The sequence below is a fragment of the Lissotriton helveticus genome, chromosome 8 (assembly GCF_964261635.1).
Source record: "Lissotriton helveticus chromosome 8, aLisHel1.1, whole genome shotgun sequence".
Lineage (NCBI taxonomy): Eukaryota > Metazoa > Chordata > Amphibia > Caudata > Salamandridae > Lissotriton > Lissotriton helveticus.
In genome coordinates this window covers 1,613,065,040-1,613,080,091 of record NC_136069.1, presented here as the reverse complement: position 1 = coordinate 1,613,080,091, position 15,052 = coordinate 1,613,065,040, and the positions used below count along the sequence as shown (strand labels likewise).

General features: G+C 42.3%; 1 protein-coding gene across 1 annotated transcript; it reads right to left on the bottom strand.

Moving 5' to 3' along the window:
* Positions 1–1,538: 1,538 nt before the first annotated feature.
* Positions 1,539–13,077, bottom strand: LOC144773968 (olfactory receptor 51E2-like). Its single transcript, XM_078659017.1, has 4 exons — positions 13,069–13,077; positions 10,051–10,084; positions 6,311–7,199; positions 1,539–1,647 (listed from the first exon to the last, which is right to left on the bottom strand). Exons 1-4 carry the CDS (start codon positions 13,075–13,077, stop codon positions 1,539–1,541), a joined length of 1,041 nt encoding a protein of 346 aa, XP_078515143.1.
* Positions 13,078–15,052: the final 1,975 nt, after the last annotated feature.

Below are 15,052 nucleotides of genomic sequence, written 5' to 3'. Positions count from 1 at the left end.
CCAAACCAGGCATCCAGACTGTGACAAAGGGCTGCAGTCCATAGGTAAAATTGAACTTTCCATGCCATTGGTCTGTTTTCTGGCACCATGTACTATGGTCTTACTGTAAAGTTAAATATGTCAATTGGGCATAAGGACTGTATAAGTCTTAATTTTTCAAAAGTAACAAAGATATCAGATTTTCAAATGCTTTACTTCAAATATTGAAGAAACATGATTATGATCATGATTTTTGTTATTGTTATGCATTTTAATGAATCGATGGATCTGAGTTGTTTTACTTCATCTACATGAAGACTTATTGTAATTATTTATATTCATGTTTTCACTTTCAGAATTAAAAAGGGAATATTTGCTGGCTGAAATTTAAACATTGATGCCTTGTGTGGGTAACTTGTATTGTTAACACACCAGCCCACATTGTTTCACTGAGTGCCTCTTCCAAGTCAAATGATCATTCAAAAATCAAGCCCATAGAAGGAAGGGTTGGAAAAAAACTCTACTGTTAACAATTGCCACATCTGTGAGGCAGAGATGTACAATAATTGGGAGTAGACAGTGTTTAAAGTGAGCACATTAGGGAATATCTCTGGTGTTTCAGTTAAATAAGAAGAGAGACTATTATATTTTTATAGTTCAATACACATTAGTCCACCCTAAAAAATGACATAGTCAAAGCTTAAGGAACAGTCATCAATCCGCACTTGCAGTAGAAACAAATTCCTACTTTTATTCTGTATCAAGTTCTATTGAGCATGCTGAAAACAAGCCTTGTGCCATAACATGGAGAAGTCATGTACAGGGCCATCACACTCCATTGAAGGTGTAGATTTCTTCCAAACTTTAAATGAAGAGAAAAGTGCCATAATACTGTCAACACTGGAACTATTCTGTCAGAATTCATTTAAGATCAAATATTCTGTGGTTTAAGTGTTTTTGATTCAATGCCATTGAAAAACAGGACTTTTTTGTAGCTGGAGCCACTTCAACATATATTGCTACATAAATTGGTTTGTGTTTTTACATAATCTGAAGTGAAAGAACTACAATCTGTCAAGGACTGGACACTTTATCAGTATGCTGAAACTGCGTCTGTATTGCCAAAAGAAAGGATGACTTTACCATGAGCCACTATGGTACACTGCACAGATTAGTATACAAGAAAGGTGTCAAGGGTCTGCTTAAGAGGGTCCCAAATAGAAGGCAAAACCTATGAGGGAAAAACCTTCTGGCAATCTTAAAACTCTTGACTGTAGATGCAAAATGGAAGGGAATATAAAGCACAAGACAAAAGCGAAGCAGGCCAAACCCAGAAGAATATCCAGTAGAAGATTGAGCTGCATGGAGCAAAATCTGGATTCAAAATGGAAGCAAAAGGATCAAAAACAGTTTGCAAAATATGGTAACTAACAAGCTGCAACATATATTGTATTCCAAGCTGCTTCCTTACATATGGTCTAATGTGAACTGACCTCACAGGAAAAGATGAATACTTCATCTTGGATTGTGAATCCCAGACCCATGAGCTATACACCATCTTAGATAGGGTTTTTTATGAAGCTTGACCTCTCATTCTCCCTGGAAATCATGTTTACACTGGAGAAGTGAAGCGACCCAACTTTAACATCTTCCTCCCAGCATGATATTCTGCAGCCCCTCTGCCACCATACGTGTACTGAGCTCTGAACTGCTTACAAAGTTCCACAGTAGTCATCTTTGGGCTTAGAAACACCAGGACAGTTCTGACCTCATGAGGGCTGAGACGCGCAATAAACATGATGTCTCCAGAGGTGCTGCTTGTCAATTTTGGCACAGATGAAACACAAACCCTCATGAATATGGAGCTCTTTACCATCTTCCAAGTTATCTTAGTCTGCTTTGGTCCCCAGAAGAAGTCAGGAACTTTATGGGCTAGGTCAACACCTTACAAAAATCAAAATAGATAGTTTGCAACTAAATTGCCTAGGTAGAATATTAATTTTTATAATTATAAACGTGTTAAATTTGGAAACATTATGTGAGGTCCACCTGGTGCAATCGTCCTTCATCAGAACTAAATAACACTTAATATTAGTACAGATAACTTTAAGTGGGCTTGGCAAAAATCTATTCTATTCTATTCTAGCACTTATATAATGCATAACTACCACTAAACATGCCAGCTCAGCTAGAGTGAGGAAACTCTACATGGTATCAGCGAAGGCTCTTCTGGAATAGCCACGTGTTTAGTGACTAACAGAACACTAGTTTGCTCAAGGTCAACCTCAGGGAGGTGGGGAGGGTTTTTGGCTACATAATAGCAAATGGATCGACCTCCCCATCTAGATCTTGTGATCAGAGGAACCTTGGCCCTAAAAACATTAGAGAAAAGGTGAGTCCCGGGAAATAGGGAGAGGTCAGAGATTCCCGAAAGGCCCTGTGGGTAATGCATTGGGATATAAATGTAATCCGCTTTGCCACAGGAACCAATGAAGAGCATTAAGACTTTGACGAGCGGAGTGGTGTCTACGGACATTGTGCAGAATTCAGGCCGCTGAGTTCTGCACTGTCTGCAACTGAGTAAGGTCTTTTTGAGGGCAACCGGGTAAAGGGAGTTTTCATAATCCAGACAATACAGTGTAAAGCACTGGACTACAAGTCTCTGTGGGGGGGGGGATAGATGAAGAATTTGTTTAAGCATCCTAAGAATGCTGAAGCATGCTGCTGCAAGCTTTGTTGCTTGTGAGACACCATTAAAGGAATCATCCAACCAGCCTCCTAGGCTCTCTATGGCTGTTTTTGGCTTGATGGATGTACAAGGCCATTTCGACAGCCTAAATCCATTAAAGGATTAGGGTTATTGCCAAGAATCAAAAGTTCAATTTTAATACCATTGAATTTCAGAAAGGAGTTGTTCATCCAGGTAGCTACTTTCTCTAGGCAGGGGCCCTGGGAAGCATAGAGGGGGGTGTGATTCTGAGTGAGGGAGAAGACCAATTGTGTATCATTCGTGTAGGAAACTATTGATAACCCAAATGAATGGCCGATATCAGCTAATGGCCTCATATATAAATAAAACAATTTACGGCTAAGAGAAGAGCCCTGTGGTGCAATGCATTGAATCAATCAATCAATCAGGTGGCTTGTAAAGCTTGACTACTCTCCGGTAAGCCGGTGAGTAGTCACAGGTGGCCGGCGATGTGACTGCAGTGGGGGATGTTGAGGATAAGTCTGGAGGAGGCTTTCTGAATGTTCTGCAGTTTCTGGAGGAGTATCTGGGTGATGGCAGCATAAAATGCGTTGCCGTAGTCCATTCAGGCTGCTGGTGACTGAGTGGGTGACCATCTTTCTGGAGTCAGTGGGGATCCACTTGAAGACATTTCGGAGCAGGCGTAGCATGTGGAAACATGATGATGAAATGGTGTTGATCTGGCAACTCATGATAAGCAAGGAGTCCAGGATAATGCTGAGGTTTTATGTGTGGTCCGTGGTTGTGGGGGGGTTCCAAATGCTGCTGGCAACCAGGAGTAATACCAGGTGAATGGGGTGGGGCCCATGATGAGGACTTTGATCTTCTCTAGGTTGAGCTTGTGGCAGCTGTTCTTCATCCAGGTGGTGACAGCCTTCATCCCATCATGGAGGGTATTTTTGCAACTGTGGGTTCGTTGGTGAGGAAGAGAATAAGCTGGGTGTCATCGGCATAGGAGACGATATTGAGTCTATGATCCCTGATGATGGCTGCGAGATTGGCCAGGTAGTTGTTGAAGAGACTGGGGCTCAGGGAGGAGCCCTAAGGCACTCCAGAATTGATCTCCATGGGTTCCGAGTTGAACAGTGGTAGTCTGACTCTCTGTGTTCGGCCGGTGAAGATGGAGCAGATCCATTCTAGGGCACTGTCACAGATCCCGGCATCATGAAGTCTTATGTATAGGGTGTGGTAAGATACGGTATTGAACGAGGCCGAGAGGTCCAGGAAGATGAAGGCTGCAGTTTTGCCTCAGTTGTCAGTGGTGGCGAGGAGGGCAGTCTTCGTCCTGTGGTTGCTTAGGAAACCGGATTGGGAGAGGTCCGGGATGTGGTTTTCTTTGATGAACTTGGAGAGATTTGGGTGTTGATGGCCTTCTCTATGACCTAGGTTGGGCAGGGAAGAAGAGAGATGGTCTGAAGTTCTTGAGGTCAGTCGAGTTGGCAGAGTGTTTTTTCAGCAAGGGGTTGATCTCTGCGTGTTTCCAGTCTTACGAGAATGCGGTGGAAATGATGGAGCAGTTGATGGTGTGGCAGAGTTTTAGGGCAATGGTGATGCCGGTGCTTTGAAGAAGTGGTGCGGGCAGGGTTCTGAGGGTGCTCTGGAGTGGATGCTCTTCAGGATGTTGAGGGTGTCATCACTGGTGAGGGGAGTCTAGCTTAGTAGGGTCTGTTGAGGTGCGGTGTCATTGAGTGCGATGGTTGAGGGTGGGGTGGGAGGTTCTTGGGTACCAAAGCTGTAAAAACTGTCATATATCTCCCTATTCTTGTGGTGGCAGCAGGTGCTAAGGTTGTTCCAGAGGTTTGGGAGGCTGGGATGTCTGCTTTCTATGTGCTGGGTCTGGCAAATTCTTTGACCACGGCAAAAAGCTTTTTTACTATTGAGTGCGTTGGTGTCGATCCTTTTTTGTAGGGCCACTTTCTTTGTTTTTCTAATCAGGTGGTGGTGTGTGGTGACCGGGGTCTGGAAGGCTGAGTGGTCTACTGGGGTCTGGCTGCTCCTCATTCTCCTCTTGAGCCATCTACAGGTGTGTCTGGATGCATGAAGGATGGGAGATCCGTCGGTGGAGCTTGCATTCTGAGGTATTAGTGTCCGTGGATGTTGGTGGAGGGGTTTTGCTGAGGGAGTTGTTGAGCTGTTCTTCGTTGACCTTGTTACAGTGTCTGTGAGGTTAGCAGTGGGCGTTGTGGTCTACAGTGGATGTGGTGACTGAGAAGTGGACCCATCTGTGGTCGGTTCACAGGAGATCTGTGGTGTGGCTGAAGGTGAAGTTGTTGCTGGTGGAGACGATGGGGTCAAGCGGGTGACCTGCTCTGTGGGTTAGGGAGGTGACCAGTTGTTTGAGTCTGACAGTGGCCAGGTTTTCCAGCAGGGAGGAGGTGTCTTTGTTGTTGGAGTTGTCCAGGTGAAAGTTAAGGTCACAGAGGAGGATGTAGTCTTTGGAGGTGAGAGCGCGCGGTACAATGAATTTGATGACAGAATCGCTGGGTGGGATCCGGGGGGTCTGTAGATTGGGGGTCACAAAGGGTAGTGTTTGGGTTGGTTTGGACCTGGAAGTGGAGGTGCTCCATGGTGGTTGAGTAGCTATCCACGTGGGTAGTGGGGTGGAGGGTGCTGTGTACTGTGGCGCTGCCTCCCGCAGGTTTGTTGATGCGGTCCTTGTGAATGATCTTTTAGCCATCCAGGATGGTGATGGCAATGTCTGGGGCAGAGTTGGAGTTAATCCAGGTTTATGACTTTACGTGAGGAAGGCATTGCCGGTGTCCACGGAGTCAAGCAGGTCCCAGATCTTCACAGCGTTTTCGTGGAGGGAACACTTGTTGAGCAGGATGCAGTTGAGGTGGTCGAGTCTGGTATTTGCCAGAGGGATAAGGAGGGATTAAATAGTGGTTAAGGGAGGGTTAAGCAGGAGTTTTTTTGAGGGACCAAAACCCACCAGCAAAAGAGTGAGCAAATTGCTTTTCATAAAATGCACTTCTTAAGCCACTACAGCTAAAAAGATCTAGAAACTATTGTAAATGTACTCCAACTCAGACCTGGAGTATGATTAGCACCCCACATGTGCAACCACTGGTACTGCAACACCCTCTCATGGAAATCAATAGAGGACCTAAAAATAAATTATATTAATAAATTATGTTAACAATTAAAAAATATAAATACATTTATTTAAATGTTAACAAAAGTATCTAAAAAGAAAAACATATCCATTAATTTTAAGATAGCTTAATTACATTTTCTGACTTCACAAATCAATGTAACATTAGTTTTATCAATATATAATTAAATTACTGTGCATCATATACATATTTATATATACATATATATATACATGTATATTTATGTATGTACATATATATATAAATTACATATATGTATGTATAAATACATACATATATATATATATATATATATATAAAAAAATATATATATATATATATTTATTTTTGTTTGTTTTGTTTTTAAAGTTTCTAAAGAACACATAATTTACCCTAAGATCCTTTTGATGAGATGAGATAATATTTGCTACTGGGGTTTGAAGTTCTAGAGGGCATATTTACCGCTTACTATTATGGAGAGGATAGCTTAAACAATCCTAGTATCTTATTTCTTATTTTACCTGTTTTGATACCATAGACTATGGGGTTCAAAACAGGCGGTACAAATAGGTAGATGTCACCCATCACGATGTAGGTTGTTGAAGATAAGCGCTCTCCAAACCTGTGCACCACAGACAAACCTATCAGCGGGACATAAAAGATCAATACTGCAGAGATATGCGATATGCAGGTGTTGAATGCCTTTAAACTTTCCTTCCTAGAGAGGCCACACACTGTTTTCAGGATCATGACATAAGAAAAAGATATGAGCAATGAATCAACTCCCATAACAAACAGAATGGCACTTAAACCATAGACAATATTGGGTGTAGTGTCAGCACAGGCAAGCTTCATCACATCTTGATGGACACAAAAGGAATGAGATAGCATTGTGCTGTGACAAAAAGGTAATCGTTTAATTAAAAATGGAATTGGGGAAAAAAACAGTGAACCTCGGATTACCGAGAGCAGTCCAATTAATGCTATTCTCTTGTTTGTCAAGATGGATGAATGCCTTAGTGGATTACATATAGCAACATAGCGGTCAAAGGCCATGGCTAGCAAAACAGTGGATTCCATCGCTGACAAGGAATGGATCAGGAACATCTGGATCAGGCATCCATTGAAAGAAATTTCCATGACATCAAACCATAGAAGGATCAATATTTTTGGCATTGTACTAGATGATATGAGGATATCAATGGCGGCCAGCATTGCAAGAAACAAGTACATGGGCTCATGGAGGCTCGGCTCCACCTTTATAATGTACATGATGGTGCAGTTTCCCAGAAGTGCAATGATGTACATGAGGCACAGTGGAAATGAGATCCAGACATGAGCAAATTCCAGACCCGGAAATCCAACCAGGATGAATGCTGATGTGTCGTAGCCAGAGACATTAAACATTTTTGGAATGAACGGGTAGCATCTTATGACTCTTCACATACATTCCTTTTCTGAAATTAAGAGATAATGGTTCACATTAGTGCACACATAAATATAGTTGCTGCTACTAGAAAATACACAGCAAACATATTTAGGAAAATTTAGTTTGAGTGTTAACTCAGAGGACTAAGCACTCAAAGCATATACCAAATGTTAGTAAGTATTTCAAATGTTACAAGTTTAAATCTACCTTGAATAGTACCACCATGGTTACCTTTATTAATATCCCGCCCCCAAAAAATAGGTGTCCTAACCACCATACCTCTTGTCAATGCCCTCTCTACTCTACTCTGAACCTAATAGACTTATTCCTGAACATCATCATTGGTGGCACTCTCTCAAGGGGTATCTGGCACATACAGCATAGTAACAAGACATAACTCATGTGCCTGGTTGAAACATGGTTTTACACAATCTCAGTCACTTAGCCCAAAAATATCTGCATCCAGAGCTACCACGTTGCTATTCAACACAAAGCAGACAGTCCAGCACCAGTCTTGGTCCACGGATTCTGCAATCCTCTACCTTTCATGGCCAGCTTCACCCTAATGTTCACAAAAGACTGCCTCTGCTTCATGTTCATTCCCCTGGTCCTTAGAGACTCGACTCATTCCTTATGGCCCTAAGTCTGTTTGACCATAACCATCTTACTCACAGTATTCACACAATGCTACATTTAAAATCATGTCTTGAAATAATAAATTTAACTCTCAATTATTGGTATTAGGCTCCCACAAACTTTTCCATAATTTGCCTACACTGTGTGGCATGGGAATGAGTTTCCAACTGCTCTGCAAAATTTACCTTTTTTGACAATTAAAAGCCTGTTAAGTTGTGGGATCATGGTATGGTTGCTTGTGTGCATTCTGGTCCCACATTCAAATATCCTGGTGTGGAGGATTTTAAGCTCATGCTGTGAATTGTTTAGCAACCTAACCTTACTGCAAATTTCAAGTATAACCTTTAATTTCGTGTGTAGAGAAAACAACTCACTTGCAAAGATAGCCTAAGTGAGCAGGGGCATGATCTAGCAATATAATTCAACTGTTGAACTGTGGGCAACACTGAGTCAAAAATACTCTCAAGGGTGTCACGTTCTTAGTTCTTTATATACCTACGTATTGTATCAGCGATCAAGGGAACACTGCCAAAACAGCCACCAACTTGTTGCTTGCTGCATTGTTCAGGCTAATTCAATTCTTCTTCATCAAATTGGACAAGCGTTGATTAACCTGTATGTCTGATGTTGAGATGGGTATTGTGGGCGTAGGTGTGAAGTTCACCAATGCATTAGTTGAAAGTAAAGCTGCACATTGCTATCAACAAGTGAAGGTAACATGTAGTACTCCTGTGCGAAACCGTTTAGATTGAGAAAGCAGTGACTCTCTGTGTTCCATTGCCACATGCAGATGATGGGTGGATAGGGAAGATGACAGAAGTTATTTTGCATGCCACAATAGCCCAACCTAACCTATACACCAAGAAAGTAAGATGATGAGGTCCAAGGTGTTGGAGGCAGTGGAAACCAAGACAGCAACATACAAACCTTCACATTGATCCATAATTTCCAGCATTGCATCCTGAACATGAATGCCTACTGTCTTGATAGCATGACCAGGCTGAAAACCTGGCAGAAGATCAGCCAGATAAAACTTTTCATAAAAGATATTGCTCCATAAATGGTTGCAGACATATTATCAATGCTGTTTCTTTGATTTTCAGAAACCAAGCACTGTTGGAAATTGGACGTTTGCAGGTACAATGATCAGGGTTCAGATGTGTTTGTCTTCTGATCCAAGCATCCTTCACAGAGTCTGAAATGGTAATACATTTAAAAGATGTGTTAATAAGGACAGTGTCAGGGTGAACGAGTTGTTCAAATCTCAAGCTTTGAAAAGAAATGTAATGAATTCCTTCAATTTAGAGTGTTCTCATTAGTGACCAGATCTGTGCTAAATTGTCAGTCCAGTTTAATAATTTCATTGGTTTGGGTTACAGCCCTGTGGGATGCTGTAACAGTGGTGTCACAAAAAGCCCAGCCAACAACTGATGAGCCATATGATGTCTGTAAGCCATCAGTCCTGTCAACCTGTCCATCATACTACATCAACAGGTCTGCGTATTTTACCAACACAATCCCCTTCTTATGCCTATGTCTTACAAACGCTACCAGGCATCACCCACTTGATGCACCAAATCCTAACTCCTTCTCTACTAACAAATCCGTAGTTGAGCTAATACTCAAAAGATCCTCCCTAGAAACCTCCTACAATAGCAATTTCTAACAAAAAATGCTGTAATTTTCAATAACATGTATTACAAGAGGGGTCCTGATTGGATTCCGCTTGCTTCACAGCAATGTAACCTTATCCCAGCAAGATTCTTCATTTCAGTAGAGTGATTCACACCACTAAACTATCTAACTTGAAGAGACACGGGATATACAAGCTACACCTCCCAAATGTTTCCTTACATATTTTGGATCCCAGAATTATTTAAAAGTCTGACTCATGACTCTTAAATTCTTTCTTCAGGTTGAGAGAACATCAAAAATCCTGTTTCTCTTGCAACACACACAGTAGAACTAAGAATCCACACATCCAAGACTTGATCTTTTGTTTGTTTCCAATTTCTAACATTGTATTTAAGATAATTGAGTCAAACTAAAAAGGGGATGATTTTTCATTAGGACAGGCCCCCTTCTGTAGAAGCAAATCTCCAAATGGACTGACGCACCCAGTGGTTACATTGGGAATAATTCCCAAATCAGTAATGCATTACTCGAATTGGGGTCATATCCATCTCCAATTGGCCCCTTGTAGGTCCACATTCGACAGATTATTATGATCCCACAAATTGTGTCAAAATGCCTTCAATTCCAACTATAATTTGGTTGTCATGCACAGTGCTATTTGGCACTGAATGGCGATAACATCCCTGTCTTATGATTCTACCTGCACTGTGTATTGTATGCCTGCTTATGTGCATCCACACAGGCAAGTCCAAGCAGCCTTGCTCAAATATTTGAACATCCTCACCCACTTCCCATCCTGTGTCCTGGCACTGTCTTCCTCTACAACACTATGGCATACTGTCATTACTGTGTGACTTGATTTGCACCCAACAACAATAAATAGTCTCTACACAATTTTATAGCAGCTGCAAAAAAAATCAAATCACTGTTATTTGCTGTTTTGTTGAGGTCATACTCTAAGAAAATGCATACATTTCTGAATGTAATCTTTGTTCTTTACTACAGATGCTCACATGAATAAAGGTACTAAGCCTTGATTGGCATTGTGGCAGCCATGTCTTACCCCGGGAGATTTTTAGGGTTGATTCTATTCCCACTTTCACAAGGAGTACCCTGAGAGTCTATACTCTCCCCCAAACTAAATAACCTCTACTTGGAGTCTCTGGGCACTCTCCTCAACAACTCCATTATCTCATGCCATTTCTTTTCAGACTGCACGCATCTGTTCGTAGAAGTCTCTTCTGCAGCAGACATTGAGCACCTCTTCCTGATGCTAGCAGAAAAACAATCTTGGATGTCTCAGTATCACCTAAAACTTGGGGACATATTACTAAGGGGGACGATAGACAATTATCGCCGATTTAGCGGGCGTTTTCGGCCGCTAAGCAGCGATAATTCTATCGCCCTATTAGCAAGCTGTCGCTAACTAAATTCAGCTAAAGCTTTTAGGCGATAGCGAGCGGTTTGGGGCCCTCTTTGCATGTCAGCGATGTTTATCGCTAATGACATGCAAAGTGGGCGTACCCAACCCGTTAGCGACTGAAAGCAGTCGATAACGTCGCTATCGCCTATTAACAAGGCAGGCGTAGCGTTGGAAATATTCGCGCTAAGAGCGAATATCTCCAAAAACTAACGCCTCCTCAGACCAGTTCTTAGCCATGTTATCCAATGGGAGGTGGATAATATGGCTAAGAGCATTTTGTCGCTAATGCGTGAATATCACTGTATTCTCAGCGATATTCACGCTATCGCCGGAAGATGTATCGCTTTGGAGATAAACGTTGCTAATAGCACGTTATCTCAGCGATATTTTCTGGCGATGCTTAGCGATAAAAAATTCGGTGCTAAGCCTAGTTAGCGATAAATATCGCTAATCGTTGGTAATATGCCCCTAAATCCTCCTGAGAATTTCAAACAGGTGGTTCATTTGCTCCCCTTTAAGACTAGAATAAGGAAATGTATTTCTGATTGGGAAACCTAAACTTCATCTTGCACCCCTAAAAGCAGCCCCATACTCTGCTGCTAGACTTGTTTCAGACTCAAGAAAATATTACCCATTACCCCTGTGCTCATTTCAATATTTTGCTTCACACAGCCCTTCACACAAAGACCCTTTTCCCACTCATGGAGAAACTGACCATCTCTGGAGATTAACGCTGCCTTCAACGCTGCCTTTGGAGCTCCAGCAACTTCCTCCTTTTAATACCTGTCTGCAAAAGAAATAGAACCCTTGAACAAGCCTTCTCCGGATGTGTCACCAGACTCTTGAAGAACATTCGCCTTTTAATCAGAACAAATTCCTCTCTGAAAGTCTTCATGCTGGAGATGAAAACGCTACTCTACTAAAAATGTATCTTTGGTGGGAGGCTACTTTCTACTATTAAATTACTTTCTTAGTAAATCCAAAATAAGAAATAATGGACCACCTTTTCGAATGAAATATTACTCAACATCTAAGCGTATATAGAGTTAGACACATTTAGAATCTTATCCCATATCCCGTCTGCCCCAGGGGACATTACTGTCCTGATGTTTTTGAGTACCAAAAGCTCCCCACCCATACTTGGACAAGAAGAAGCCAGGATGAGTCACATCTGAAACCACCCATCCGGCTCCTGGAATTGATGCACACCAACATCCCAACCTATCTACAATGAAGCGTAGAAATCGTCCAAGTCCCCAAAAAGTGTTTCTTCGACCGCAGGGAGTAAAATTGATCTTGACCCACACTTTAGTAACCTCAAATGTATATTTAGTCACAGGACTGTAACATATGTTGCTATGTATCTTAAAAATACTGTTGTTTAAATTCTGCTTTCTTTGTAAAGCGGTCGAACACCCCTTGTGTAGAACATTTCCTAAGTAAGAACCCGTAATAAATGAATAAACTGAGAAAACTGAAATTCACCTGATGGACAAAAACTGAAGCAAGTCTTGGGCGCTGCTCAGTCGAAGTAGCATGAAGCCTGGATGCCACCACTGATTTGCCGCTATCTTTCGACACGCAGGTGCTGAATGTGGTTGCTTTGGCCCAAGTTGATCTGGAAGATTAGCTAAAGTCTCTTGATTGCTTACAGGTGATCAGGGAAACTGCTGGTCCTCATAGTTATGTTCTCTGAACTCTAATACTGCATGGCTATTATCCTAAAGCTAACGAAGGTCTCCGTCGTTATTGCAAATAGTGCGCAATAAAGAAGCCCATATCACCCTCGGCTGGAAAGAAAATCTCCTTTGCAACTTTGGTGTAATTCCAGAATCACCTGGATATGACACTAAAGGTAAATTACACCTACCCCGAAAATGTCAACGACCCTAATCTTGGGCAGAATTGACAAATGGATCTTGTGCAATATTATGAATTTTCACATTAATTTTCAATTTGGTTGCAAGTTTGAACACTGCTTTACTTCTGCACCTGAAAATGACAGATACCCCCAGAATTAGCAAATCTGGGGGCAGGAATACGGCATCGACATTCCCCAATCATTTGACTATTTTCAGTTGATTTGCAGTTGAAAAGTACACTGCACTTTCTATGAAAAAACTGGGGTCATGTAGGGTACAGGTTAAAATGTTATATATTATTGTCTTTAGAAGCAGGGACTGTGAGCAAGAATGTGAAGTATCATCTTCATAATTTATAAAGTTGAGTTGGTGCATCTGGTTTTCAGATTGTCTGTTGGACCATGACTTCTCATGCCAGCACTGTGCCAGGGGTTGATTTGAATTATACTGGCATTTTTCCCTAATAACAGCCCTTAGACCAGAGGTTTAAAACTGTTTTGCTCTGAACCCCCTGACCCAAAATATTTTGAACCTTATGGAAAGTCTTGGGTAATTCTGATGGTTAGGGCTGAGAATGGGAATGGAGTTTATTAGATAATATTAGGGGCACATTTTCAGAAGCTCATACTTCACACTAAGGGCCTGATTACGATGTTGGGTGGAAAGCCTCCGACCGATAGTCATGTTATCCTAGACAGTGTTGGAACCCATCCGCCCAACTCAGTCAGAAACAATTCCGACCGACTGATTACAATGCTCACGGTCGCAAGGGAAACCGTTCGGTCATTCCGAATCAGTTCCGACCGGTACTCAGAGAATCTGAGTCAGTCAGAGCCGATTTGTACTGCTTTTGGACAGCGTTTCAGGCAGATCGATTACGGTGTCGGATTCCGACACCCTTTTCAAGTCAGCCTGTCCCTCACAAAATGGCTGTCGGAAACTGACTTTGGGAATCGCTAGCAGGCCCCCCTTCATCATGAGGCCTCCAGTTGGGGTCCATGGGTGTACCCAAGGGCCCCCTGTAAAACCACGCACAGTGTGGCAGGCGCCATGGGGTGCCCACAACAGGGTGCAAGGTTTTCTGCAGACACCCATTTCATTTCCCCCATAGGAACCTTTGTTGTCGGTTCGAACACAGGCTCTCCAAATGGTGTTCGGAAGCATCGTAATCGGTCGGTCAGAACTGTCGACCACAAGTCAGTGGGAAACAATTCAGAGATGGAGTCAGTCGGAAGAGTTTCTGACCGACATTGTAATCAGGCCCTAAATGTGAGACGTGTAAAAGAGCAAACACATAAAAATATGTAACTAGACAAAAAACACTACTCCAATTAATTGAGGTACTCATGCCCTTGGGTCCCAATGCAAATGCACCCTCTGCATTAATGACAGCTGCGGCCCTGAATAGTAGGCTATTCCCTTTGCCTCTTTCACCCTTTCCGTACCACATATGGCCATCCCTCCATTCTTGAACAGATTGTCTGTCCCTTTCAATAAAAGTTAGCACCCATGTGTGGCCCACCTATTCCCTAATGTTCTCCCCATTTCTTATTGTAAAGTATAGGACAGTCTTTATTGTGATGTGGTGGGCCCTTCACACTCCTGGGCTCCAGTGCTACTTTGCTTGCTTCACTAATGGCCAATCCTGTGACCCTGCCAACCTAGGACCGAGGAGAATAGCTGCCTTACTTTTACAACATGTCAACTGGCATGCAAATGAAGACATGCATGGAAACACAAAAAAATAAACTAAGTTTTGATTCCAGGCCATCTTTATTCACGAGTACTTAATGAGGCATTTGCGCCCTCCCTGGGAATGACACCTCGGACCACCGGGGGGCGCGCCCCTAGATTGAAGACCAAAGGCTTAGACAAAGAACTTCACTGTAAAGGCCCAAAGTAGATAGGTCTGTAGCGGGAGTCAAGGATGGCACGGTCCATTGTGTGCGTTATAGTTAGCCATCTACGTCGCCAGGGGAGTAATGACTAAGGAGACTGCTCACACACCCTGTTCTTCATTTTTAGGTTTCGTCTGCACAGCACTTTTGCTATGCTTGTGAAATCTCTTGTATTTAGTATATCTTAAAAAGGGCATCTTATCAGTTCCCAAGCCGAATTACTGTGTTTATTCGCTTTTGTGTGGAACTTTTTTCGTTGACTCCCCTGGCTGCACACGTTTATGATACTTCTAAAGGTGTTCACACTGTTTAAGCCCCATTCACTATCAAGATAAGATCTCTTGGC